The sequence below is a fragment of the Piliocolobus tephrosceles genome, chromosome 14 (assembly GCF_002776525.5).
Source record: "Piliocolobus tephrosceles isolate RC106 chromosome 14, ASM277652v3, whole genome shotgun sequence".
NCBI classification, from domain to species: domain Eukaryota; kingdom Metazoa; phylum Chordata; class Mammalia; order Primates; family Cercopithecidae; genus Piliocolobus; species Piliocolobus tephrosceles.
In genome coordinates, this window is record NC_045447.1 from 45,331,844 (window position 1) to 45,359,339 (window position 27,496).

The following is a 27,496-nucleotide window of genomic DNA, read 5'->3' on the forward strand; positions in this document are numbered from 1 at the left end:
GTATTTTTTTTTTTTTTTTTTTTTTGAGGTGGAGTCTCGCTCTGTCACCCAGACTGGAGTGCAGTGGCCGGATCTCAGCTCACTGCAAGCTCCGCCTCCCAGGTTTACGCCATTCTCCTGCCTCAGCCTCCGGAGTAGCTGGGACTACAGGCGCCCGCCACCTCGCCCGGCTAGTTTTTGTATTTTTAGTAGAGACGGGGTTTCACCGTGTTAGCCAGGCTGGTCTCGATCTCCTGACCTCGTGATCCGCCCGTCTCGGCCTCCCAAAGTGCTGGGATTACAGGCTTGAGCCACCGCGCCCGGCTTTTTTTGTATTTTTAGTAGAGACAGGGTTTCACCGTGTTAGCCAGGATGGTTTCGATAACCTAACCTCGTGATCCACCTGCCTTGGCCTCCCAAAGTGCTGGGATTACAGGCGTGAGCCACCATGCCCAGCCTATGATTAACTTTTTAAGAAACTGCCAAACTTTTCCAAAGTGAGTGTACTATTTTATATTCCCACCAGCAGTGTAATCTGTTTTTATTGTAGTCATTTTATGTACGTATGTGTGTAGTGTTTTTATTTTTATTTACTTATTTTTGAGATAGAGTCTCACTCTGTCACCCAGGCTGGAGTGTAGTGGCACGGTCTCTGCTCACTGCAACCTCTGTTTCCCGGGTTCAAGTGATTCTCGTGCCTCGGCCTCCCGAGTAGCTGGGATTACAGGTGTCTGCCACCATGCCTAGCTAATTTTTGTATTTTCAGTAGAGACAGGGTTTTGCCCTATTGGCTTGGCTGGTCTCAAACTCCTGGCCTCAAGTGATCCACCTGCCTCAGCCTCCCAAAGTGCTGGAATTAAAGGTGTGAGCCACCACGCCCAGCTGTGTGTAGCGGTTTTTTGTTCTTTGAGATGAAGTCTCGCAGTGTCGCCCAGGCTAGAGTACAGTGGCATGATCTCAGCTCACTGCAACTTCCACCTTCTGGGTTCAAGCCATTCTCTCACCTCAGCTTCCCAAGTAGCTGGGATTACAGGCATGCGCCACCATGCTGGGCTAATTTTTGTATTTTTAGTAGAGACAGGGTTTCACCATGTTGGCCATGCTGGCCTCGAACTCCTGAGCTCAAGTGATCCACCCACCTCGGCCTCTCAAAGGGCTGGGATTACAGGTGTAACATGGCCCGGCCCTAGCCATGTTTTTAACTGCCTTTCTCTAATAGCTAATAATGCTGAGCATCTTTTTGTGTGTTTCTTAGCCATTAGTGTATCTTTTTTGGTAAAATGTCTGGTTTTTTTTTTTTGGGGGGGTCCATCTTAAAATTGTTCTTTGTTTTGTTTTGAGAGAGGGTCTCACTTTGTTGCCCAGGCTAGAGTGCAGTGGCACAATCATGGCTCACTGCAGCTTCGACCTCCCTGGGCTCAGGTGATCCTCCCACCTCAGTCTCCCGAGTAGATGGGACTACAGGCATATGTCACCATGCCCAGCTAATTTTTGTATTTTTTTGTAGAGGTGGGGGTTTTGCTATGTTGCCCAGGCTGGTCTTGAACTTCTGAGGCTCAAATGATCCACCTCAGCCTCCCAAAGTGCTGAGATAACAGGCGTGAACCACCACACCCAGCTAAAATTGTTTTAAAAATCTTTTTCTTGAGTTTTGAGAGTTTTTATGTGTTAGGGATACCAGTCCCTTATGAGGTATATAATTAGCAAGTAGTTTCTCCCACTCTGTGACTGTGACCTTTCTTTTTTTGAGGCAGGGTCTCTCTCACTCTGTTACTTAGGCTGGAGTGCAGTGGTGTGATCATGGTTCACTGCAACCTGGAACTCCTAGGCTCAAGGGCTTCTCCCACCTCAGCCTCCCAAGTAGCTGGGTCTACAGGTGTGTTATTGTGCCAGGGTTAATGTTTTACATTTTTTGTAGAGATAATGTCTCTACAAAAGACACCATCTTTGTTGCTGAACTCCTGGCTTCAAGGAATCCTCCAGCCTCAGCCTCCCAAAGTGCTGGGATTACAGCATGAGCCACATCCAGCCTATGACTTTTCTTTTCTTTCTTTTTTTTTTTTTTTTTGAGACGGAGTCTCACTCTGTCGCCCAGGCTGGAGTGCAGTGGCGCCACCTCCACTCACTGCAAGCTCCGCCTCCCAGGTTCACGGCATTCTCCTGCCTCAGCCTCTCCCGAGTAGCCGGGACTACAGGTGCCCGCCACCGCACCTGGCTAATTTTTGTATTTTTAGTAGAGACGGGGTTTCACCGTGTTAGCCAGGATGGTCTCGATCTCCTGACCTCGTGATCCGCCTGTCTCGCCCTCCCAAAGTGCTGGGATTACAGCCGTGAGCCACCGCGCCCGGCCAACTTTTCTTAATGATACCTTTGTAGTAAAAGAGTTTTTAATTTTAATAAAGTTAACTTTTTTGTTTATTGTTCAAGCTTCTAGTGTTGTGTCTTAAGAACTCGTTGCCATAAAGCTATTCTCTTACGTTTTCTTTTTTCTTTTTCTTTTTTTTTTTTTTTTTTGAGATGGAGTCTCACTGTGTCACCCATTTTGGAGTGCAATGGCACGATCTCGGCTGACTGCAACCTCTGCCACCCTGGTTCAAACGATTCTTCCGTCTCAGTCTCCAGAGTAGCTGGGATTACAGGCGCACGACACCACGCCCGGCTAATTTTTGTGTTTTTGTGAAGACGGTTTCACCATGTTGGCTAGGCTGGTTTACGTTTTCTTTTAGAAGTTTTATATTTTTGGCTCTTATATTTAGTTTGTGATCCATTGAGTTGATGTTATGTATGTATGTACGGTAGCGTTCTTTCCTGTCTTTTTTCTTTCTTTTTGCATATGAATATTCAATTCTATTTAATTTGAAAGGATTGGGCAGGTACCTTTGAGCAGTGCAAGTACAGAGCGGCACTGCCAGCAGTCAGACTACACGCGGTAGAGAGCCGACCGTGGTGAGCATGTTGGTGTTCGACAGTGAGCCGAGAAAGGATGGACGATAACGGAGCGCGCTCGTCTCCAGTCAGCGTTTTCTGGAAACACCGTCCGCCAGGGCGGGGCTGTTCCACGCCGGGGGCGGCGGCGGGGTTGTTCCACGCTGGGGCGGTACTACGACTCCCAGCATGCACCTCGCGGCCGGCCCTCGGTGGAAGCGGGAACCCAGGCGGACCTGGGAGTGTGGCAGCGAGGAAGGGGCAAGCCACGGACTGTGGAGCCGAGACTCGCTTCCGCCACCCTTTCTCGAGGCTGTGGCCTCCGCGAGGGCCGAGCGGGCTGCACTGCCGGCCGTGCGACTGCCCCAGACACGGCCCCCGCTTCTAGCCCGCCTAAGCCTACCTGTCGGGGGTTGCTGACTCGTCTCCTCCCCGAGTTTCCCGCGGGAACTAACTCTTGAAGAGGACCAACCGCAGCCCAGAGCTTCGCAGGCCCTGCCAACCACAGGCGAGGTTGAGAGCCGGGCGGGCCGCGCTGAGAGAGCGTCCCGTCTGTCCTGGAAAGCCTGGGCGGGTGAATTGGGACCCCGAGGGAAGCAGAGGAGCTCGGCGGGGTGCGGAAGTGCCCAGGCCCCTCCCCGCTGGGGTTGAGAGCTTGGGCGTGCCAGCTTCACCCTTCCCAAGTCCGCTTCAGGTGTCTGGGCCCAGCCTCAGCCACCATGTCCCGCCAGACCACCTCTGTGGGCTCCAGCTGCCTGGACCTGTGGAGGGAAAAGAATGACCGGCTCGTTCGACAGGCCAAGGTAACACGGTTGGTGGCACCCTCGGTTTGCAGCCCCAAGATCCCTGAAAGCGGGTTTGCAGTGGATTTACCCCAACCGATGGGGAGGGGCTGAGCTTGACCAAAGAGCCAGAAATGACTGGAGAATGCATCCCTTGCCACTGCTGCAAGGGGAGAAAAAAGGATTGATCCTCAATGACAACCCCTCTCTCATGTGGCAGGTGGCTCAGAACTCCGATCTGACTCTAAGGCGACGGCAGTTGGCTCAGGATGCACTGGAAGGTCTCAGAGGGCTACTCCATAGTCTGCAAGGTAAGCAGGTCCTCCCCGGGATGGTCACTTCCCCTCCTGCATAGCCAGAGACTCATCCGCTCCTGCATTTCTGGCATTGACATAATTACTCAGGGGGCAGGGAGTCCTGTTTAAGGCACAGAGGGTACTGGAGTGAATCGTCTTTGTACAGGCAAATCCCTCTCTTCCTTACGCACAGAGTGGCATTTGAAAAATGATTTCCAGGAAGGTCTGATCTGGATAACTTTTTTGCCCTTTCCAGACTCTCTGTCCAAAGGTTGAGTTCTTTTTTTTAATCCTTAGCTAATCGGAGGGTGGGTTCTTTATTTTGGCCATTTTTGGTTGGAGTGGGGTGATCTCTGGGTTGGGATCTTATTTGGAAGATCTTCCATGGGGGAGCAGTCTGTAAGACCAACATTGTTGCTCCAGGGCTCCCTGCCGCAGTTCCTGTTCTCCCCTTGGAGCTGACTGTCATCTGCAACTTCATTATCCTGAGGGCAAGCTTGGCCCAGGGTTTCACAGAGGATCAGGCCCAGGATATCCAGCGGGGCCTAGAGAGAGGTGAGGGCCAGAGATTGTTCCCGATTCTCCTGCCAGCTTCAGTCTGGGTTTAAGTTATTGCAGGGGGATGGGAGGATCGACAACATCTGTCACCTCCATGGAGAGAAGTGCCCTTCTCTGTACTCCTCAGACCAGGTTGAGGTATTATTATTGTGACCTTTGGGGTCCTACAGGAGAGGAAAGCCAGAGTGTGTGGGGAGATGGAGGATGAGGTCCTACCTCAGCTGTGTGTGTGTCTGTGTGTGTGTGTATACTCTACAGTGCTGGAGACACAGGAGCAGCAGGGGCCCAGGTTGGAACAGGGGCTCAGGGAGCTGTGGGACTCTGCCCTTCGTGCTTCCTGCCTTCTGCCAGAGCTGCTGTCTGCCCTGCACCGCCTGGCTGGCCTGCAGGCTGCCCTCTGGTTGAGCGCTGACCGTCTTGGGGACTTGGCCTTGTTGCTAGAGACCCTGAATGACAGCCAGGTAATAGGAAAAGTGACCTGAAGCTGAGGGTCTCCTCCTTCCTTCCTCCTCCTTTCTCTCCAGCTGCAGTAGCATCATCATGTACTGGACAGGTGGCTGAGAACCTAGATTCTCTCTGGGACTCTTGGGTGACCTTGCCCTGGTTGGTCTCTCATTGTGGGGATTCTCTTAGGAGTGTTTTTTAAAAATGGGACAGGCATGGTGGCTCATACCTGTAATCTCAACACTTCGGGAGGCTGAAGTAGGAGGATCACTTGAACACAAGAGGTGGAGGCAACAGTGAACTGTGAGCTATGATCATGCCACTGCACTCCAGCCCTCTAGCCTGGGTGACAGAGGGAGACCCTGTCTCAAAAAAAATAAAATTTTTTTTTTGGGGGATAGGGATAGGGCTCTAGTGATCTTGCTGAAGTCACCTCTCAGCCTTAGTCTCCTTACTGGTAACTCAAATATGATCCTTGCCCTGAGTGAGGAGCCATGCTAGAGTAGTAGATCATCACTGCCCCAGGTTTTTCTTTCTTTTTTAAATCCTTGCCTCATAGCTGTCTATCTCTTAGAATTGGGGGAAACCACAGGCATTATGCATAGCTTCTTGCTTTGTAAGGGTAGCTTAGGCCTGTGTCCTCAAGGATCAAGAGGACCCTTGAGCCCAAGGTCTAGCAATGATGGAGATAGGAGAAGACAGGGAGGTTGTAGGCTTGGAGCTTCTGGTTGTCCTTTCCCCAGAGTGGAGCCTCTGAGGATCTGCTGTTACTTCTGAAAACTTGGAGTCCCCCATCTGAGGAATTAGATGCTCCGTTGACCCTGCAGGATGCCCAGGGATTGAAGGATGTCCTCCTGACAGCGTTTGCCTACCGCCGAGGTCAGCTAGCAACCTGACTTGTCTCTTCCTGTCTTAAGTGGTCCTCCAGACTCATGCCCCCTCTCGTACCATTCAGCTCCATGGGCTTCTTAGACCCTTGTCCCCCATCATGACCCCTGCTCTATAGGCCTCTCCAAGCTCACATCCTGATTGTCCTCAGGTCTCCAGGAGCTGATCACAGGGAACCCAGAAAAGGCACTAAGCAGCCTTCATGAAGTGGCCTCAGGCCCGTGTCCACGGCCTGTGTTGGTCCAGGTGTACACAGCACTGGGGTCCTGTCACCGTAAGATGGTAAAGACAGTCCTAGGGTGGATTGGGGAAACCACAAGCATTATGTATAGCTTTTTGCTGTGTAAGGGTAGCTAAGGCCCGTGTCCTCCTATCCCTCTAGGGAAATCCACAGAGAGCACTGTTGTACTTGGTTGCAGCCCTGAAAGAGGGATCAGCCTGGGGTCCTCCACTTCTGGAGGCCTCTAAACTCTATCAGCAACTGGGGGACACAACAGCAGAGCTGGAAAGTCTGGAGCTGCTAGTTGAGGTAGGGAATTGCCAGGTGAAGATATAGGGTGGAGAATTCCTGAGGTGCTTGTGTTGGGGTGACTTGACTAGTCAAGATCCAAGTATAAGGAAGTATGGTTCCCAAAGATTATAGATACAATTTTTTTCTTTCTCTTTTAGGCCTTAAATGTCCCTTACAGTTCCAAATCCCCACAGTTTCTCATTGAGGTAGAATTACTACTGCCACCACCTGACCTAGCCTCACCCCTTCATTGTGGCACTCAGAGCCAGGCCAAGCACATACTAGCAAGCAGGTGCCTGCAGACGGGGAGGTGAGGTTCCCCTTGCTCACTTGAGCTTCTCTTCCCACTTCTGATGCCTCCCCTGGGGTGTGACTCTGCTTTTGTTCTTGTGACTTGGGGGATGAATGAGGCAGTGGAAGGACATAGGTCGCCACTACACAGCCTCCTACCTTGCTTCTAGACCTGAACTGAGGACTCTTCACTAAGACATTAACCCCCACTATCTTTGACACTCTGAAGTCTCTTCCCTAGTCAATTCTGGGGAATTGTAACGGGTAGATCTATACTGAGCCAGAATTGGAGCCCTAAGACCTTCTCTTCCCCCCTCCTCCTCAGGGCCCATGAGCATCCCTCTGTTAGCTAAGAGAGAACATTCTCAGGACCCTTGCAGGGCCCTGCTAGGGCCTAGGGTGAGGCTTATGGGCTCTGACTCCTTAGGGCAGAAGACGCTGCAGAGCATTACTTGGACCTGCTGGCCCTGTTGCTGGATAGCTCGGAGCCAAGGGTGAGTGTGTCTTCAAGCTTCTCTGCAGTGGGGTAGAAGGGTTGGTGTCCCCTTTGGAATAGAGGGGGATTTTGTTTTTCCCTCTTTTTTTTTTTTTGCAATTTTTTGTTTTTCTCTCTTTTCTGTCTGTCCAGTCTGGGGGCCCAGGACTCTGCATGGTACCAGAGCCTGGTGAAGAGGTTGGGGATGGTGGCTTATGCCTTTGAAGACACTGCCTCTTCTTCCCACTCCAGTTCTCCCCACCCCCCTCCCCTCCAGGGCCCTGTATGCCTGAGGTGTTTTTGGAAGCAGCGGTAGCACTGATCCAGGCAGGCAGAGCCCAGGATGCCTTGACTCTATGTGAGGAGTTGCTCAGCCGCACATCATCTCTGCTACCCAAGATGTCCCGGCTGTGGGAAGATGCCAGAAAAGGAACCAAGGAACTGCCATACTGCCCACTCTGGGTCTCTGCCACCCACCTGCTTCAGGGCCAGGCCTGGGTACAACTGGGTGCCCAAAAAGTGGCAATTAGTGAATTTAGCAGGTGGGCCCAGGGTCCTAGAAGGGGTGTGGAGGGATGATTTTCTGATTGGGACCTGAGTTGGTGAGCTCCATGTTCACCTACTCACCCTAGAGTTTCTGAAATTGATTCTCTTCACCCCTGTTCTGTGTCCTCCTTCAGGTGTCTCGAGCTGCTCTTCCGGGCCACACCTGAGGAAAAAGAAAAAGGTGATCTAGACTTTCAGTTTTCCTCTTACCTCCTGGAAGTGGTAGTGGTGGAAGTGGGTTCCCTTTAAGGTGTCCCAGCCCACCAGGAGACTTAAGAGAAAGGGACTGTGGACACAAGAAGAAATAGAGGAGGATTTGGGGTTTTGGTGACTGTGAGGCTGGGAAGACACTTCTTGATTTTGGGAGTGGTCCCCAGGGGCAGCTTCCAACTGTGAGCAGGGATGTAAGTCAGATGTGGCACTGCAGCAGCTTCGGGCAGCCGCCCTAATTAGTCGTGGACTGGAATGGGTAGCCAGCGGCCAGGATACCAAAGCCTTACAGGACTTCCTCCTCGGTGTGCAGATGTGCCCAGGTACGTATACTTGCATGACATCAGCTATGCATAGATGTGCAAGGACAGAGAAGCCCATGGGAAATATTTGGGCATAAGTGTACAAGTGATGTTCTCAGACAGGAGGGGTGATTTGGGTTGTGCTATATATACCTAGGGATATATCCAGGTGTTCAAACATACACTGTGTATGCAGGGCTCCCAAGAGTTCCCTGATTTCCCCAATATCCTCAGACACAAAGACCGTGACTCTGCTGGGGTGGGTTGCACAGGAGTAGGGGGCAGATGATGGACACTGGGATGGGAATGGTTGTGAATGATCTGCCCCTGCTTCCATATGTGAGTGTAGGCAAGATACTTCCTCTCTCTAGGCCTCAGTTTCCCTTTTTATAAAACAATGCCTAAGATTATGTCAAGTTCTAAGATTCTGTACTCTGGGCTGGGGCTACAGGTAATGGAGACACTTACTTTCACCTGCTTCAGACTCTGAAGAGGCTAGATCGGAGGGATGAGGCCACTGCACTCTGGTGGAGGCTGGAGGCCCAAACTAAGGGGCCACAGGAAGATGCTACGTGGTGAGGCTCAGGCCTGCTGGCTTGGGGCTGAGGGGCAGTTGGTGTCCTACAGTCCTTGGACCTATTGTGGGTGGTGAACACTGAAAGAGGGGGCATGGCTGCCCAGCTTTCTGCCAATGTTTCACCCTTAGGCATCATCCTTCTTGCTCTCCAGGTCTCTCCCCCTGTACCTAGAAAGCTATTTGAGCTGGATCCGCCCCTCTGATCGTGATGCCTTCCTTGAAGAGTTTCGGACATCTCTGCCAAAGTCTTGTGACCTGTAGCTGCCACGTTTCCAAGAGCTTGAGCTGGGGCCCCATTGGGCTGTCTCTCTGTGGGGAGGGCTTTCTGCTTCACCATCATTAGGAATGTGACCGTTCCTATATAATTTCTGGACTGGTGAGGTTGGTGGTAGGCCTGTGAAATTTGCCCTAGTTACTACCATTCTGGTTTTGGAGGAAACAATCTCTGCCACCACCAAGTCATTGGCTTCGCTTGAGGCACCTTTTTTCCTGTTTCCCCTTTTCTTTTGTTGAGTAAAATTTCATATTTATCTCTTGTCTGCCTACTACATATACTTGCGTGGGAAGGCTCATGACTGTCTAGGTCAGTGCTAGTTGTCTGTGATGCTCTTTCCTGACATCGTCTACCTTACAAACTTGAAGTCTGGGTATGAGGAAAGGGCTACAATAATCCTTCCTTAGGAGGCAGTGGCTTTAGTCCTTCACATTGCCTAAATGCAGAGCCCCAAAGCCCAGGACAGTGACAATGAGTTGGGTCTGAAGGGTGGTCTACATAGGCTTCTCAGTACAAGAGCAGGTACCTGATACTTAGAGACAGGCAGATTTCTCTCAGAAATCAGAGTGACTCTCATTCCCTTCCTAATTCCAAATTCTAGAAATTGGACTCGTCTCAGTCAAATGTGTCTGTGTGGCTAGAAGGTGAAAGGTGAATTGAGTCGGCATACTACCAAAAGCTAGCTGCCTGTTGACTGCAAACAGGGACCCCTGTTATTTGGGGCTTAAGGATTTTCAAGTCCCAACATATGCAGTTTTCTTGCTAATTTGGGTTCTACTGAATTGGCTGTGTGTTCTTTGGTTGCCCTTTGACTTCTCTGGATTTGAGTGCCTTATTGTAATGTATTAATATTAATGACGGGAGGAAGAAAGGCACAAGCTCTGAGAAACTGCAAAGGTGTGGGATTGGGGTTACCAGAGGGTGCAGTGACAATGGGGTAGGAGTGGGGTGCTAGTCACAAAGTTCAGAGTGGGGTGGTTGGAGGCAGCGTTGGAAAGGAGCAAGAAGGGTCAGGGTGGTGATGGCGTCTTAGAGGATCCCCAGGTTTTGGGAAAAGATGGATGTATAGGTTACCACAACAGGACTAGACTAATACAAGGGTTCAGTCTATTGTGCCACGTTCTTCTAGGAGGATAAACTCCGGAGCCAATGAACTGGAGCCAAGTGGGAGAGTCCGCCTCTAAGGGATTAAAGGGTCTCCTTTTACAAGTCGATCTCGCCCTATTCCTTTCGTTGATTGGCTGAGAATTCCAATCCGTCGAGGAAGCGTAGCGTTGCGGCCAATTGACGTGGCGTTACTAGGCGTGTCGCATCACTGAGGCGGGAGCCAGGCCGCAAGCGAATTTCCTGATTGGTTGCGGTCTGCGGGTTGCTGGGGAGAGGCACGGAGAGGCGGGCGAGAGTCCTCAGGGCAGACGCTGATTGGCTGAGGTGGGAGCAGCTTCCCTTCCGATGATTCGGCTCTTCTGGGCTCAGTCTCAGCGAAGCGTCTGCGGCCGTCGTTTGAGTCGTCGCTGCCGGTGCCACTGCCACCTCGCGGATCAGGAGCCAGCGTTGTTCGCCCGACGCCTCGCTGCCGGTGGGAGGAAGCGAGAGGGAAGCCGCTTGCGGGTTTGTCGCCGCTGCTCGCCCACCGCCTGGGAGAGCCGAGCCCCGGCCCAGTCGGTCGCTTGCCACCGCTCGTAGCCGTTACCCGCGGGCCGCCACAGCCGCCGGCCGGGAGAGGCGCGCGCCATGGCTTCTGGAGCCGAGTGAGTGTGCGCGCGCCGTCCGCTTGCTGCGGCGGCGCGCACCGGGACCCGCGGCGCTGGGTAGGCCCGGCGGGGCCTGGCCGTGGGCGCGTCAGAGAGGTGGAGACCAGGAAAGAGGGAAGGGGAACTAGGGAGCGAGTGAGGGGCCGTGGACCCGGCAGGCCCGGCTGGGCCAGCTGCGCACCCGCGCGCCCCCTAGGCGGGGCTTGCGTTGGGCCCGGGTCGGAGCCTGGGGCCGGATCGTGCTGTGTCATGCAGGCCCCGGCCCGCCCGATTGGCTCTCTTGGAATGGCCGTCCGGGCCTGACGAGGTCTTCCGGCCCACACCACCGGCGCGGAACCCCGGGGCCTTGGGGCGCCAGTCTGCAGTCCTGCCTACCACCCGCCGAAGGTCTTTGGTCCCTGGAGAGAGCAGGCCCCACGAGCCCGAGGCCCCAACCGGGTCCGGTGGGCGTGGACTTTGCGCCATGTGAAGGCCTCAGGAGCCCTGCCACCGAGGCGGAGGCCGGGGTCGGGGAAGGCCGGGCGAGCTCAGGGAAGCTCACAGCCGCCTTTTTGGAGCCGGGTCGGCCGGTACAAGGTGGGCATCCTCTGTGTGTGATCTGAGTGGTGAGGGACTGTTAGGGAGAGGGCGAGCCCTACCTTTCGCTTCTGGTGTTCTTACTTTAGGCCTGTTGTTCATATTAGAAAGTTTGAGCCAGTTTTCCTTAATGTTATGATTCGTGGGTGGGGAGAAAAGAATTTTTCTTTAACATTTTAGGTTCTTGCTAAAGTTGGAATCTCAGTTTGTGTTTTGTGCGCCTTTCCAGATTTCCAGCTTTCGTGGTGTGCAGTTTAGAGTTGCACTAACTCTTCAAAAACAAACGTGCGCGCACCGCTTTCCCCAGCTAGCTGTATTGAGAAATTATCCGGGCTATGGGGCTTTCTGACCCCACCTCCATCCTCCAGGAAAGCGTCAGAGAAAACTTGGCTACCTACCTCAGCCCATTCAATTTAGAATAGAGCTTTTAGAGGCTAAAAAAAAAAAAAAAACAACCAGCCCTAGGAAACTCTTCTATGCAAATTACCTTCCTTCCTTGAAGAGAGTAGTTTTTTGAAGTGTGTTCCTTTTTCTCAAGTTTCTGAATTGGGATAAAGTGTTACTCAGTTGCTTATTTAAGAGGGTCACGTATTCTGAAAGTGTTCTTTTGGTTTATATGCCGTCAGCCTTTTATTTTCAAAAGTAAAAATCTAAAATTCTTGGAACCTGGAATCACCAGCTGTTTCTAACTTCGTGGTCACCTTGATGACTCTTAGCTGAACCCCTTCCAAGTCCCTTGGAGTCCCCTGTGCAGTTCTGGAAAGGGATTGACTCATACAGAAGACAGTGGAGAATGGCCCCAAAGAGTGTCCAGAACTGCTTTTGGCCCATGGTCAGGCCGAATTCACTGTTTTAGAGATTAACACCTCTGATGTCACTAGATAGATGGGGAATTAGAGGCTTTACCTTAAGAAAAGGGCATACCACTCATCTCCAGAGCCAGAGTCCTGGCTATCCCCATCCTACCGGGATGGTAGGCAGAATGGAGGTTTTCCTAGGATGCAACTTTGAGATTAAAATACAAACTATTGGCTGGTCACAGTGGCTCAGGCCTATAATCCCAGCATTTTGGGAGGCTGAGGCAGGCAGATCACCTGAGGTCGGGAGTTCAAGACCAGCCCGGGCAACAAGGAGAAACTCCATCTCTCTTAAAATGCAAAAATTAGCCAGGCATGGTGGTGGCGCACACCTGTAGTCCCAGCCACTCTGGAGGCTGAGGCAGGAGAATCACTCCAACCCAGGGAGGCAGAGGTTACAGTGAGGGAGATGGCGCCACTGCACTCCAGCCTGGGCAACAGGGAGACTCTGTTTCAAAAAATAAAAAACTATGATGACTAGAGGCATCTGGCATTTTATTTTTCTCCAGTCTCAGTTCTATAAGTCAAGCAAGAAGATGGCAACCCCTGAAAGAGTATTTTGATGGGACAGGAGTGGGAGAGCTCATGGGTTTACATTGCTCTCAGCTGTCGCATTGAGCATGCTTGGCTTCCAGTGTGTTGATAAGCATTGGAAAAGTCTACCTACTCAGCAGCATCGTGCCTAGAGTGGCACACTTTTGGAATGGGGGAAGCAAATTTGAGCAGAGGAAACTGTCGTTAGAAACTAGTATAGAGGCAGTGGTTAAAAATGCAGCCTATGTGTGAGGGTTAGCAGAAGGCCTACCATTTTGTTCGATGAATGGGGTTTGTTTTTCTCTTGGGTGTATCAGGACCCAGAGATGTAAGAACCCCACAGCTTCCTAGCTGAGCACAGTGTCTTTTCTCTGTCTCTTGGAAATTGTGAGGATATTTCCAATGGGAATACTATTTTGTGTTGTGTTGTTGACTGCAGTATCCCCAGCCCTTAGAACAATGCCTGGCACATAATTGACACTCATGTATTTGTTGAATGAAGAAATTCCTTTTAAAAATTTATTTTCTTTGGCTTCCTTCATTGTCTAGCCTTCCTACTTTGGTTAATGCTTATGTTTTCCTGAGCCTTACTAACAGGAGGCAGCTCTTAAAAAAGAGAGAGAGAGAGCGCGCTGGGCGCGGTGGCTCACGCCTGTAGTCCCAGCACTTTGGGAGGCCGAGGTGGGCAGATCACCTGAGGTCAGGACTTCGAGACCAGCCTGACCAAGATGGTGAAACCCCATCTCTAGTAAAAATGCAGAATTAGCTGGGCGTGGTGGCGCATGCCTATAATCCCAGCTACTGGGAAGGTTGAGGCAGGAGAATCACTTGAACCTGGGAGGCGGAGCAGGGGTTGCAGTTAGCTGAGATCACTTCATTGCATTCCAGCCTGTACAACAAGAATGAAACTCCATCTCAAAAAAAAAAAAGAGAGAGAGAACTTGAGTCTACTAAGTGACAGCTGGAGATGGGCTAGGTAATAAGTTGGTGTCACTGTCTGGTGAATGACCCTGTCTTGTAAGAAATAACAAACTGAGTATAGACCCAGTCAACTTTGATTTGGGTGAGAGGGATTTGTATTTGCCCCATGTTTCAGCATTTCTTGGTTTTGGTTTTTTGAGCCAACTTTATGGAATTGTGTGCTTTTGCAGAAATTACTATGAAGTTCCTTTTGACCTTGAGCCTCTTTCTGGTGGTTTCATGTCTGTTAGTGTTGTTTCCAAATATGATGGTCTTTATGCTTGGCATTCCTTTGGTACTATGGAATGCCCTGGCATCAGTAGGTTTAGCCTATAAGTAGGGTAGCGCCAGTAATTCTGCTTCATTGTCCCCAGGCTTGCTTGGTAGGACTTGAGAGCTCCCTGAGCCTCAAGGGAAGTTGTCTGGCTTACTTCATCCCCTGGAAAGTTAGCTTATGCTTTATACTGTTAATCGTGGTGACTGTTAATACCATGTGCCAGCTATTATGTTAAGCATTTTACATTCATTATCTCCCTTAAGACAATAAGCCTCTGAGGTAAGTGTTAATAGTCTCTCTTTTATAGAAGAGGACATCAAAGTTCAGAGATTAGGTAACTTGCCCAAGATCACAGTTAAGCAGTGGCAGAATTGGAATTCAGACCCAATGGGTCTGACTATTATAGAGTTCCTGCTCTTAACAACTCTTCTATAAGTGTAAGACTATTTTTATTTCTCTAATAACTATTCAGTCTCCACTTCTATTATGTCTTCTTGGGGCAGGATCACTTACTTGGAGCCTTATAGCTGGGACACTGATGCTCAAAATACCAGGAGCTGCTGGAATGGGTATTGTAATATGTATACTAGATACTGCTCCTCGTGATCTTGGCTGCCTTTCCTTCATCCGAGCTCTCTGGTCTAGGGACAGCTTCATCTATTCACTGTTTCTTTCCTAAGTATGAGTTTTAGAGACTGGTGAGGCCCTTGGGGCAGGAGTATCTACTGGGACTGACTCCATTTCCTGCTTCTAGTTCAAAAGGTGATGACCTATCAACAGCCATTCTCAAACAGAAGAACCGTCCCAATCGGTTAATTGTTGATGAAGCCATCAATGAGGACAACAGTGTGGTGTCCTTGTCCCAGGTAAGCTGGGGCCACAGACTAGTCTTTCTTTACTGCACTTACTTGAGGGATTTGCCTAGGTTTCTTTTCTCATTTTGCAGATATTTCTATTTGCAGACTGCAGATAGAGTGGGGTTTACTGGGAATCCCAATCTCCAGGGCTGTTGCTTACTCCCCTTCTGCCCAGTGACCCAAAGGCCTTAACTTTCTTTCCTCAGCCCAAGATGGATGAATTGCAGTTGTTCCGAGGTGACACAGTGTTGCTGAAGGGAAAGAAGAGACGAGAAGCTGTTTGCATCGTCCTTTCTGATGACACTTGTTCTGATGAGAAGATTCGGATGAATAGAGTTGTTCGGAATAACCTTCGTGTACGCCTAGGGGATGTCATCAGGTGTGTGGGGTTTTTGGCTCCACGTGGATGGGAGGCCAGATATAGCCTGCATTACAGGCAGTACCCTTGTGTTACAGGCAGGACCAAGTTCTTGGAACCTGTCGATGCAGGAAGCCTCCTGGTCTTCTCGGTGCAGAAAGCCTCCTGGTCATGGGAAGACATGCTTCAGGATTGTCTTTAGGTTTTGGTTCTGCCTTCCTGGGACTTCAAAATCCATTTCTGCAGGTCCCTTGAGACAAATTGGCATTCCTGTAACTTTCTTGGTGCCTTTATTTTTTCCTACTAGAAAGTGTAATTTATCATACTTATAGCCTAGCTTAGGATACCACTCGAGGGTGTGTATGTATCTGCCAAATAACCTCCTCACTACTCTCGCTAGTATGTCCAATTAATGGCTTGTGTTGGGGTTGGAATGAGGTGGGGATATGGACATGGAAGGTGAGCTGCTAGCAGGCCTTTTAAGCCCCTGAGTGAACCCGGGAGAGAGGAATAGTTGGAGCCAGACCCAGGATAGTTCTCAGTGTGAGTGATTTTGCTTGTTCTTGCATAATTTTAGGCAAGAGGTTACCCCATCTTGGAGTCATCTCTAGCCACTCCTACCCAACCAACCATCACCTGGCCAGGATCATCTCAGGCTTTTGATTCTTCTTCATGGAGTCTAAGTTTCATGTAGCTTTCTTCTTGGGGGTGCTTAGTCACTTCCTCAAGGTGTTCTGAACACCTGGCTGAGATAATTTTGTTTTTTTCACTTCTGTTTCACTGACTGTGACAATTGTTAGCTTAAGACCTTCCCTTGTAATATTGGGTCACCAATACTAGCTAGAAGGGGATCATCCTTGGATATCTCACTGAAGACTTTGCATATCTTTGTGGGGTTTCTAAATGTGTGGCTCTTGATGTTGGCTCACTGATTAGAAGTGAGTGGGGCTGTTCCTTTGCCCTCACTTCCACCGTGTTCTCCTTCCTCTCTTCACCTAAAGCCATCCTGCCTTTTCTTTTTCACTTACTATCAGCTATCTGTGCCAGGCCCTTTTGGACACCCAGTGCTTGGGCCCGAAGTGTGGTTGGTAATATGGAGTCTGCTTGTCATCCTCAGCATCCAGCCATGCCCTGATGTGAAGTACGGCAAACGTATCCACGTGCTGCCCATTGATGACACGGTGGAAGGCATTACTGGTAATCTCTTTGAGGTATACCTTAAGCCGTACTTCCTGGAAGCTTATCGACCCATTCGGAAAGGTGAGAGCTAATTCTGAGCTTAAGGATTATTGACTGTAGGGAATGAACCTTGGAACATCTTCGTCTTGTTTTCTTTTTTCTTTTTAAATCTTTTATGCTTTTCTCCTGTGTTTATTTATTTATTTTTTAAGAGATGGGGTCAGCTGGGCACTGTGGCTCACACCTATAACCCCAGCAATTTGGGAGGCTGAGGCAGGTGGATCACTTGAGGCCAGGAGTTCGAGACCAGCCTGGCCAACATGGCAAAACCCCATTGTGGGCACCTGTAATCCCAGCTACCTGGGGGGCTGAGGCACGAGAATGGCTTGAACCCAAGAGGTGGAGGTTGCAGTGAGCCAAGACCAGACCACTGTACTCCAGCCTGGGTGACAGAGCAAGACTCTGTCTCAAAAAAAAAAAAAAAGAAACGGGATCTCAATATGATGCCCATGCTGGTCTCAAACTGCTGGACTCAAGTGTTCCACCTGCCATGGCCTCCCAAAGTGCTGGGATTACAGGCATGAGCCGTCATGCCTAGTCTCATTTTCTTTTCTTTTCTTTTTTTTGAGACAGAGTCTCACTCTGTCTCCCAGGCTGGAGTGCAATGGTCCAATCTCGACTCACTGCAACCTCCGCCTCCTGGGTTCAAGCAGTTCTCCTGCCTCAGCCTCCCGAGTAGCTGGGATTATAGGTGTCTGCCACCACGCCCGGCTAATTTTTGTATTTTTAGTAGAGATGGGGTGTCACTGTTGGTCAGGCTGGTCTTGAACTCGACCTCAGGTGAACCACCATGCCCGGCCACTAGACTCATTTTCATATATTTGTATACACACGCATGCAAACTCTGCACACATACTCATATTCCCTGCTCCTTTCCTCCATCCTTCCCTGGCTCCCATCTCTCCCCTTCTCTGTTCTGGGAGAGTAAGCTATCTTAATGGATCTCTGAAGGAGAAGGTGGTCCATTTTGGCTGGGTCAGGGTCCAGAGTGCACAGTTCTACCATTGGTGGTTGTAGTGAAAACTTGTGCTACTTACATGGCAGAAGTCAGAACTTGATAGTCTTCTGACATGTCAGGTTTTGTTGACTGACTTCTTGAGCATCAGAGGGACTCTTCACAGTTTACCTTTCTCCTCTTACCTGCTGCTTATTAAGACAGATGGAGTTGGGGAGAGATAGGGCAATATCTAATGAGTTTGGCATTTTGACCCCAGGGTCTGATGAGTTCTCACTTTGTCTTGTAGTTGACACCCCTAACTGTGCTTGTACTGCTTGCTCTCATAGGAGACATTTTTCTTGTCCGTGGTGGGATGCGTGCTGTGGAGTTCAAAGTGGTGGAAACAGATCCTAGCCCTTATTGCATTGTTGCTCCAGACACAGTGATCCACTGCGAAGGAGAGCCTATCAAACGAGAGGTGAGTTTTATCCCTAATTCCAGTATCCGATTTCTTGATTACTCAGTGTGGCATCATGTGGTAACTGTCAAGACTGGGTGCTCGGCTGGCTGCGGTGGCTCACACCTGTAATCCCAGTACTTTGGGAGGCTGAGGTGGGCAGATCACTTGAGGTCAGGTGTTCGAGACCAGCCTGGGCAACATGGTGATACCCCGTCTCTACTAAAAATACAAAAATTAGCCGGGCCTGGTGGTGCACATCTGGAATCCCAGCTACTCAGGAGACTGAGGCAGGAGAATGGGTTGAACCCAGGAGTTGGAGGTTGCAGTGAGCTGAGTTTGTACCACTTCTCTCCAGCCTGGGTGACAAAAAAAAAAAAAAAAAGAAACTGGGTGTTCTTTGGAGAACTAACCATCTTTCAGGGGTGAGAGACCTGCCAGCTATTCATTTCTGGGCCTAATTATTTCTTGGATGTACTTAATGTCAGGAATTTCAAAAAACCTAGACTGAATCCAAAATATATAAGTGATTGAAACCATTTTTGAAGTAAAGCTGATGGTAGCTTCAGGCCTCTGCCCATTCCCAGGGTTTCCAGCTTCAGATTTTAGAGACCCCTTCTCAGTAAGACTACGAGTAATGTGAGAGGCAAGGACTGTGCTGGAAATCTTTGCCTTGGGATTTTTGTGGTGGTTCTTTGAGGCTGGATCCCTTTAGAGGAGAATCTTCTTTTTTAAATTTAATTTAATTTTTAATGAGATGGGATCTTGCTATATTGCCCAGGAACTCCTGGACTCAAGCAGTCCTCCCACCTCTGCCTTCCAAAGTGCTGAGAGTACAGATGTGAGCCACCGTGCCGGATTGAGAATCTTATTATGCTCATACGCTAGGTTTTTGCACACTAGGTAGTGGAATGATTTAGAGAAACTCAACTTTTGCTGATATAATATTCTTGCCTTCTCCTTTCTTTATCTCTTCCACATTCAGGATGAGGAAGAGTCCTTGAATGAAGTAGGGTATGATGACATTGGTGGCTGCAGGAAGCAGCTAGCTCAGATAAAGGAGATGGTGGAACTGCCCCTGAGACATCCTGCCCTCTTTAAGGCAATTGGTGTGAAGGTGAGCATCCTGAGCTCTGGGATCAAGTCTAAAGTGGTGATTAATATCCAGTGTCTAATCCTGGGACTGTTTTCATACATGGCTTTCATTATTGCCTTGGATTAGAGGGCAATAATATATCCTTTAGTTTACCTAAGGCTCTAAATTCATTAGAGCTGATGGTCTAGACCAGAGTAGGCTAATTAAATTGTCTGTCGTGTGCGTGTGCGCACAAAACACACACACATATATGGGTTTTTTTCCACAACTCTTAGAATATAAAAGCCATCATTGTATCAGTGGACCCCGTAAAAACAAATCTCACAATAGTTTGCCAGCCTGTCTAGAGCAATGTCACCCAATAGAAGTAAGGAAGTTAAGGAAATTTTCAGAGTGTTAAAGGGTTTTGAGTCTGAAACATTTGAGAACTATTGGTCTAGAGTGTAGCTTCCCAATCTTTTCTATATCATGGAACACACTGAAGATGAAGTTACTCATTTTTCTAGTAGGTGTCACACAAATTCATCTTCTATGTGGACAGTTTACATGTTCTGCTTGTGGATAGGGCCATAGAAAGGGTATTGTCAAAGAAGAAAATTGATGATTGTAAGGAACACCATTCCAGTGATAAATTCTGGAGGGCATGGTTATTGGAGTGAGTGATCCTCTGGCAATGAAGAAAATAGACCCTGCTCTCTTAAATGGCTTAGCTAGTCTTTGGCCCTTGGTCTGTCTAAAATCGAGCCCTTAGTGTAATGGCCTTTGCGTTTCCCTAGTCATGTATCTTCAAATACATTTGGACTAGAGTTTCTCTGCCCTTAGTCTCCTATGCAAGTTGCAATCATAAATATTGCCCACTTTCTAGCAGTATTTTCCCTGCTAGTAATAGAAATGATTGTGGCCTAAGGTAAATCGTCTGCTTAGCATTTACTGCTGAGGGCTTATTCTTAATATTGTCAGGGTTGAAGCCTGATTCTCCCCGTCTCTGGAGCCCTAGTTAAGCCATTTTAGGGTTTGGGAGAAGGTGGGAACGTAATCACCACTCTGCATTGGTCCACAGCCTCCTAGAGGAATCCTGCTTTACGGACCTCCTGGAACAGGAAAGACTCTGATTGCTCGAGCTGTAGCAAATGAGACTGGAGCCTTTTTCTTCTTGATCAATGGTAAGATACTTGGTTCATCTTATGTCTAGCTAGACCCAATTTTGAACTGGGCTTATGAGCTGAAGCACTCATGGACACATCCTTTTTGCACCCATTCCCTCCTGCGCCTTTCTAGCATATTCTGCTTGGGTATGTTACAGACAGATGAGCAACAAAGGGAAGATATTTTACACTGGTGCTCCCTGTCCTACCCCCATTGAGAAAGACTGTGGACAGACTGAAGAGCAGGAGCAAGCTAGAACGAGAAATCAAAGGGTGAATGCTTAGTGATTTGAGAGAGTTTGGGGAAAATGAACTTCGATCACTGGCTCTTGGAGAATGCTATTTAGTGGTGTGCCATCTCTCCTCTGGCTAGAGCATTTGTTGTCACATTTACACTTCTAGTTCAACTGTGAGAAGAGTATACCGAGTCCCTGGGCTTCTCTCCAGCCTTGCCTGGTGGCTATCCTGGGATAATGGCTGGTAGAGGATCTGAGAAGTAGGCATAGGTTACCACCTTCTCACCCAGGACCTGTCTCTGGGCCAAACAAGCAAGATAACTGATTTTTGGGGGGAATTGGGAAAGACTGTCATTTTGTTATTGCCTCCATTCTGTATCCTTTCAGGTCCTGAGATCATGAGCAAATTGGCTGGTGAGTCTGAGAGCAACCTTCGTAAAGCCTTTGAGGAGGCTGAGAAGAATGCTCCTGCCATCATCTTCATTGATGAGCTGGATGCCATCGCTCCCAAAAGAGAGAAAGTAGGAGCTTACCTGAAGGGATAGTGGGGGGTTGAAAGGCCCTGACTTCACTTCTGACCAGACATCCTGTTCTGGCAGACTCATGGTGAGGTGGAGCGGCGCATCGTATCACAGTTGTTGACCCTCATGGATGGCCTAAAGCAGAGAGCACATGTGATTGTCATGGCAGCAACCAACAGACCCAACAGCATTGACCCAGCTCTACGGCGATTTGGTAAGGACTCCAGATACTTTTGACCATGTCCTTGCTTAGGTCCTACCTCTCTCCTTCATCTAAGTCACCTAATCCTCTTGAAGCCCTTCACAGTGATTGGATCTGGGGTTCTTTTTCCTTTATCCTACGTCCTGTCTAGAGTGACCATCCACCCTGGTTTTCCTGAGACTGAAAGGTTTCCCAGGGTTGAGACTTTTTCAGTGCTAACATTAGGACAATCCTGTGCTAGCTGAGATGGTTAGTCACCCTAGGCTTGTCTCTTACCTCTGGACTAGAAACGAGCCCTTTCTGTGTTCATGCACTGTCCCACAGGTCGCTTTGACAGGGAGGTAGATATTGGAATTCCTGATGCTACGGGACGCTTAGAGATTCTTCAGATCCATACCAAGAACATGAAGCTGGCAGATGATGTGGACTTGGAACAGGTGAAGTGATGATGAGGGCTAACCAGGCGTTACAATATCTCTAGGCAGTTGCTGGGAACTGGCTAAAAACATAAGGGTTAGATGTGAGGAGATGAGTTTTTATTTCTGAACAGGGGAAAGGAGGTAATCTGAGATTAAATCCAGGAAATTGGAGTTGGCATTTTTCTCACTTGATGCTGCATTTAGAGTAAATCAGAATTGTTGGAGCAGCTTTATTTCTAGGTCCCAAGTCCAGGATTAAGTACTTAAAACCCGGCCCATAAAAGTACTGCTAGTATATATATTCAAGGAAATTAGAGGACGCAGGGATAGCAGTCAGGGGAAGCATTCTGTTGTCTCTGAGCCTCCTGCGGCAACTGGGTCTTTGAGGCAGCACAGTAAATAGATCTTTCTCTGCAGGTAGCCAATGAGACTCACGGGCATGTGGGTGCTGACTTAGCAGCCCTGTGCTCAGAGGCTGCTCTGCAAGCCATCCGCAAGAAGATGGATCTCATTGACCTAGAGGATGAGACCATTGATGCCGAGGTCATGAACTCTCTAGCAGTTACTATGGATGACTTCCGGGTAAGGACCACACCCCTGCCTCAGGTACACACATATGTGCTTTGACCCCTCCCCTGGTAAGTCTTATCCCCAGTTTTCCCTCCTTTTCTAGTGGGCCTTGAGCCAGAGTAACCCATCAGCACTGCGGGAAACCGTGGTAGAGGTGCCACAGGTAACCTGGGAAGACATCGGGGGCCTAGAGGATGTCAAACGTGAGCTTCAGGAGCTGGTCCAGGTAGGGTGACTTGGTCCAGGGTGAGTCACTGCCTCAATACATTGTAATTGACCTTGGTGATCTCAGGGTGTCAACACATTTGCTGCAAGAGATGTGAGAGCACGACTTAGGAACCTATTGTTCTTAGGTTTGAGGCACTAAGGAGTCTGCTTCTAGAGAACCTGAATCTGATACCATTGGGTACACCATGAAGTAATGGAGGAGATGCTTCTGTTTAGTTAGGTTTCTTTCACAATGTGGAGGTAGCCTTGAACCCTCTTTCCTTTTCCTCCTAGTATCCTGTGGAGCACCCAGACAAATTCCTGAAGTTTGGCATGACACCCTCCAAGGGAGTTCTGTTCTATGGACCTCCTGGCTGTGGGAAAACTTTGTTGGCCAAAGCTATTGCTAATGAATGCCAGGCCAACTTCATCTCCATCAAAGGTCCTGAGCTTCTCACCATGTGGTTTGGGGAGTCTGAGGCCAATGTCAGAGAAATCTTTGACAAGGTGAGCTACAATAGGCTGAGCTATCTATTGATTTGCCTGGGAACAAGGAATAGAGGCTGTTTCTCTTTAAGAGGGTTGAAACATTCTTATTGCTGGCTGCTCAACTGGACAGCAAGTCACTTGATTTTCTTTCTGAGGTGTGAGAGAGCTGGTGTTTTTTTTTTTTTTTTCTTCTTAAATTGAGACAGGGTCTGGCTCTGTTGCCCAGGCTGGAGGGCAGTGGTATAGTCATAGTTCACAGTAACCTTGAAACCTGGGCTTAAGCCATTCTACTGCAGCCTCCTGAGTAGCTGGGACTACAGGCATGCTTCACCACATCTGGCTAATTTTTTATTTTTTGTAGAGATGAAGTCTCAGTATGTTGCCATGCTGGTTTCGGATTTCTGGCCTCAAGTGATCCTCCCACCTTGGCCTCCCAAAGTGCTGGGAATACAGTGTGAGCCACCACGTTTGGCCGAGAGATCTAGTTTTGTTAATGCTTGAATCAATCCATTCCTCCTACAGGCCCGCCAAGCTGCCCCCTGTGTGCTATTCTTTGATGAGCTGGATTCGATTGCCAAGGCTCGTGGAGGTAACATTGGAGATGGTGGTGGGGCTGCTGACCGAGTCATCAACCAGATCCTGACAGAAATGGATGGCATGTCCACAAAAAAAAATGTGTTCATCATTGGCGCTACCAACCGGCCTGACATCATTGATCCTGCCATCCTCAGACCTGGCCGTCTTGATCAGCTCATCTACATCCCACTTCCTGATGAGAAGTCACGTGTTGCCATCCTCAAGGCTAACCTGCGCAAGTCACCAGTTGCCAAGGCAGGTGCAGGATCATGGGCTGTGGGAGACTTGTGTGAGTCCTCAGTCTGGTATGGAGTGCTCTTTGGGTTCTGGACAAGATTGCTTTGGGGTTAGGGTTGGTCTAAAGGGAAGGTAGAATTTTTGAGGGTATTAAGATAATCTGGAATCAGGAATAAAATGGGGTGGCCAAAGAAGGGGCAAACTAGTTGGGAGTGCTTGGATGGCCCAAAGATCTGTGTATCTCAAGAGAGAAGAGGCTAAATGCTAAGGTAGCTCTGCTGCTTCTTTTAGGATGTGGACTTGGAGTTCCTGGCTAAAATGACTAATGGCTTCTCTGGAGCTGACCTTACAGAGATTTGCCAGCGTGCTTGCAAGCTGGCCATCCGTGAATCCATCGAAAGTGAGATTAGGCGAGAACGAGAGAGGCAGACAAACCCATCAGCAATGGTGAGTCTGTATCCTTTCCCCAGATGTGCCATTCATAGGGAGCCAGGCAGCAGCCACCACCATGCCCTAGAGTTGAGAGTAGAAGTTGTTGAAAAGATCATCTGAGAAGAATGTTAATAGGGCATCAAAGATAAAGAATACTGAGGTGAATCCATTCAATTTGGAATAAGGCCGAGAAGAGATGGGCAGGCTCCATTCTCAGTCTGAACCAAGCTCCATGAGGGAAATCAAAGTATGAGAGTGCACCAAACAGAGCAAGGTTTTTGTTCTTGTTTTTGTTTTTTTTGAGACGAAGTCTTGCTCTGTTGCCCAGACCGAAGAGCAGTGGCGCGATCTCTGCTCACTGCAACCTCCGCCTCCCAGGTTCAAGCCATTCTCCTGCCTCAGCCTCCCGAGTAGCTGGGACTACAGGTGCATGCCACCACGCCCGGCTAGTTTTTTGTGTTTTTTTTTTAGTAGAGACGGGGTTTCACTGTGTTAGCCAGGATGGTCTCGATCTCCTGACCTTGTGATCCGCCCGCCTTAGGTTTTCAAAGTGCTGGGATTATAGGCGTGAGCTGCAGAGCAAGGTTTTGAACTGAGATGAGACCCATATACCTATCCCTGATGGTTGGGGAAGGGATGGGGTCCACAGACCTCCCAAAATGAAAAGACAAATTCATGTGTGTGTAAGCTCCATAAAGGTAGGATCTCTGTCATCTCACTTGTTTTCTACTGTGTCCTGTGTTACCCTTAATTAATTCATTAAGTTCTAAACGTGGGACTTAGTGAATGAGCAAATAAATGGCTTTCTTTCTGTTTTGAAGGGTCTGTGACAGTCCTTCTCTCTCCCATAAAAGCTTAAAACTACTGATGAACTAATCCTAGGAAGCAGTCTCATAAGTCACAGCAATCGGCCTCTCAATGGAAGAGATAGGTTTTGAGCTGGGCTGTGAAGAGAGTAGAATTTGAATAAAGGGAATAAGCAGCCCAAATAATGTGCTCTAGTAGTAGGATTGCAATCATTGGGAAACCCTGGGTATATTTAAGAGTATATATGTCTCTGAAAGTGAGACCACTGGGTAGGATGTAATCCAAATGTGGTAAGCACTGAAAGCCATTGGCATTTCCTTTTAAAGTATTAAGCCCTAGTGATCTGTGTTTACCAACTATAGGAGGTAGAAGAGGATGATCCAGTGCCTGAGATCCGTCGAGATCACTTTGAAGAAGCCATGCGCTTTGCGCGCCGTTCTGTCAGTGACAATGACATTCGGAAGTATGAGATGTTCGCCCAAACCCTTCAGCAGAGTCGGGGCTTTGGCAGCTTCAGGTAACTTGGTTGGGAGCCTTAGACGGTGCTTAAGTTACTTTGGGGACCTACACCAAAAAGGGAATGGGAGTCCTAAGGAAGCTAGAGGGGTAGTTGTGGAAATCTTCCACAGGCTCTGTCCTAACCGTCTTTTTTGGCTTTGCTCTTGTACACAGATTCCCTTCAGGGAACCAGGGTGGAGCTGGCCCCAGTCAGGGCAGTGGAGGCGGCACAGGTGGCAGTGTATACACAGAAGACAATGACGATGACCTGTATGGCTAAGTGGTGGTGGCCAGCATGCAATGAGCTGGCCTGCCCGGACCTTGTTCCCTGGGGGTGGGGGCGCTTGCCCAGGAGAGGGACCAGGGGTGCGCCCACAGCCTGCTCCATTCTTCAGTCTGAACAGTTCAGCTACAGTCTGACTCTGGACAGGGGGTTTCTGTTGCAAAAATACAAAACAAAAGCGAAAAAATAAAAGCGATTTTCATTTGGTAGGTGGAGAGTGAATTACCAACAGGGAATTGGGCCTTGGGCCTGTGCCATTTCTGTTGTAGTTTGGGGCAGTGCAGGGGACCTGTGTGGGGTGTAAACCAAGGCGCTACCGCCACCTGCCACAGTAAAGCATCTGCACTTGACTCAATGCTGCCCGAGCCCTCCCTTCCCCCTATCCAACCTGGGTAGACGGGTAGGGACCACAGTTACTGGGTAAACGTTTATATAGAGAGTAGGTTGATTTATTTTACATGCTTTTGAGTTAATGTTGGAAAACTAATCACAAGCAGTTTCTAAACCAAAAAATGACATGTTGTAAAAGGACAATAAACGTTGGGTCAAAATGGAGCCTGAGTCCTGGGCCCTGTGCCTGCTTCTTTTCATGGGAAGAGCTTTGGGCTACCCTCCACTCCCAAGGCATTCTTCCAAATGTGAAATCCTGGAAGTAAGATTGCACCTTCTTCCTCTCCTGATCAACATCAGTATGATATCTCCTGTTGCCTCACCCTGTGTCTGGAGTATCACTGGATAGGACTGGTGGAAAGGGAGCAACCTGACAGAGCTCCAAATGTGGAGAATATGGCATTCATCCACCTATATTTGATGTGAACGGTAAGGCTAGGCCTGCAGAATCCCTTATCCTGACCAAAGACTGTTGGGGAGCCATTTGAAAATCATAGGGTTGCAAAAAAATACAATCTTATTTGCAGGTGGATATTCTCTATATTCCCTTTTAATGCATCTAAAAATCCCAAACATCCCCTGGTTGGTGATCACTTAGAGTTGTACCCACCTTTATTTTATGTACTTTGTTTGATTTAAAAAAAAAAAAAAAAAATTTTTTTAATATAAGATTTTAGTATTGAATTTTTTTTTCCAAACAGAAAATAGACTGTCCTCTTCAATCACTTAGTGCTTCTGGGGTCAGTACAATGATGCCTCACCCAGAGAGAGAGTAGGGCAGAGAAAATAAATTACTAAATATATGTTGATTGGGTTTGGGACATAAAAGACAGTCCTGAACACCATAATTTTGAATAAAATACTGTAGTCTCCAAAGATCAAAATCCCTAAAGTCTAAAATTCTGAAAATCACAATCCCAAAAGGTCAAAATCCCAAAATACAGTTCTGGAAGAAATGCTAAACGTTCTTCAAAAATGTACTTACATTTTAAAAAGCATATTTATTTGAGAAACAACAGGACAGAACATTTCATAGGCCACTTTACACAATAAAATAGGGAATAGTAACATTTTTGCAAGGTAAATACTCAGGTATACCAACAACAGTTGCACAGATACAACGGTGATGAGCAGATGAAACATTCATAAAGAAATAGGTCAGAAAGTGAAGTGTATAAATGCTTGTCACTATGCTTGGTAATTGTGGGCACCTAGCTTTATAACTGTGGTCAGCTGTAATACTGTGACAGAAAACCTAAGTCTTGATGAGATGGTTCAGAAACTTACGTTAACCACTGCATTGTCTCCCAAAGAGACGAGGTCTTGAGAACGTTTTCTTCTTCACAAATGCACGTGTACAAAAAACAGACGTCTCTTCATTTATTGAGGAACTTTGAACATTTTTATGCACACATACAATGCTCTCACACACAGTCAACATTGTGGTCATGGAGTCAAATTTTTAATGTCCAAGGCACCAGAAGAAAAATCTGTCCTAGTCTGGACGCGGTGGCTCGTGCCTGT

General features: G+C 48.5%; 2 protein-coding genes across 5 annotated transcripts; both read left to right on the forward strand.

Annotated features, from left to right (window-relative positions):
* The first annotated feature begins 3,205 nt into the window (after positions 1–3,205).
* On the forward strand, positions 3,206–9,318 carry FANCG (FA complementation group G). 2 transcript variants are annotated; one of them, XM_023203277.3, is made up of 14 exons: positions 3,206–3,707; positions 3,907–3,997; positions 4,406–4,537; positions 4,799–5,001; positions 5,728–5,863; positions 6,024–6,154; positions 6,255–6,401; positions 6,542–6,693; positions 7,102–7,168; positions 7,402–7,691; positions 7,830–7,876; positions 8,073–8,228; positions 8,659–8,782; positions 8,937–9,314. In XM_023203277.3, exons 1-14 carry the CDS (start codon positions 3,624–3,626, stop codon positions 9,043–9,045), a joined length of 1,869 nt encoding a protein of 622 aa, XP_023059045.1. In that variant the 5' UTR covers positions 3,206–3,623; the 3' UTR covers positions 9,046–9,314. The 2 variants fall into 2 exon arrangements, with proteins under 2 accessions (XP_023059045.1, XP_023059046.1); XM_023203278.3 differs by having other exon boundaries at positions 3,427–3,707; positions 8,659–8,779; positions 8,937–9,318.
* Positions 9,319–9,754: 436 nt separating this feature from the next.
* On the forward strand, positions 9,755–26,143 carry VCP (valosin containing protein). Of its 3 annotated transcripts, none has more exons than XM_031934134.1 (18): positions 9,755–10,809; positions 14,771–14,882; positions 15,080–15,252; positions 15,330–15,477; positions 16,266–16,491; positions 17,755–17,885; positions 18,850–18,981; positions 20,021–20,123; positions 20,729–20,862; positions 20,941–21,076; positions 21,389–21,501; positions 21,901–22,065; positions 22,157–22,279; positions 22,555–22,767; positions 23,272–23,580; positions 23,854–24,009; positions 25,164–25,318; positions 25,474–26,143. In XM_031934134.1, exons 1-18 carry the CDS (start codon positions 10,793–10,795, stop codon positions 25,577–25,579), a joined length of 2,652 nt encoding a protein of 883 aa, XP_031789994.1. In that variant the 5' UTR covers positions 9,755–10,792; the 3' UTR covers positions 25,580–26,143. The 3 variants fall into 3 exon arrangements, with proteins under 3 accessions (XP_031789994.1, XP_023059044.1, XP_026311968.2); XM_026456183.2 differs by lacking the exon at positions 9,755–10,809 and adding an exon at positions 10,917–11,388 and having other exon boundaries at positions 25,474–26,137; XM_023203276.3 differs by lacking the exon at positions 15,330–15,477 and having other exon boundaries at positions 9,778–10,809; positions 16,349–16,491.
* Positions 26,144–27,496: the final 1,353 nt, after the last annotated feature.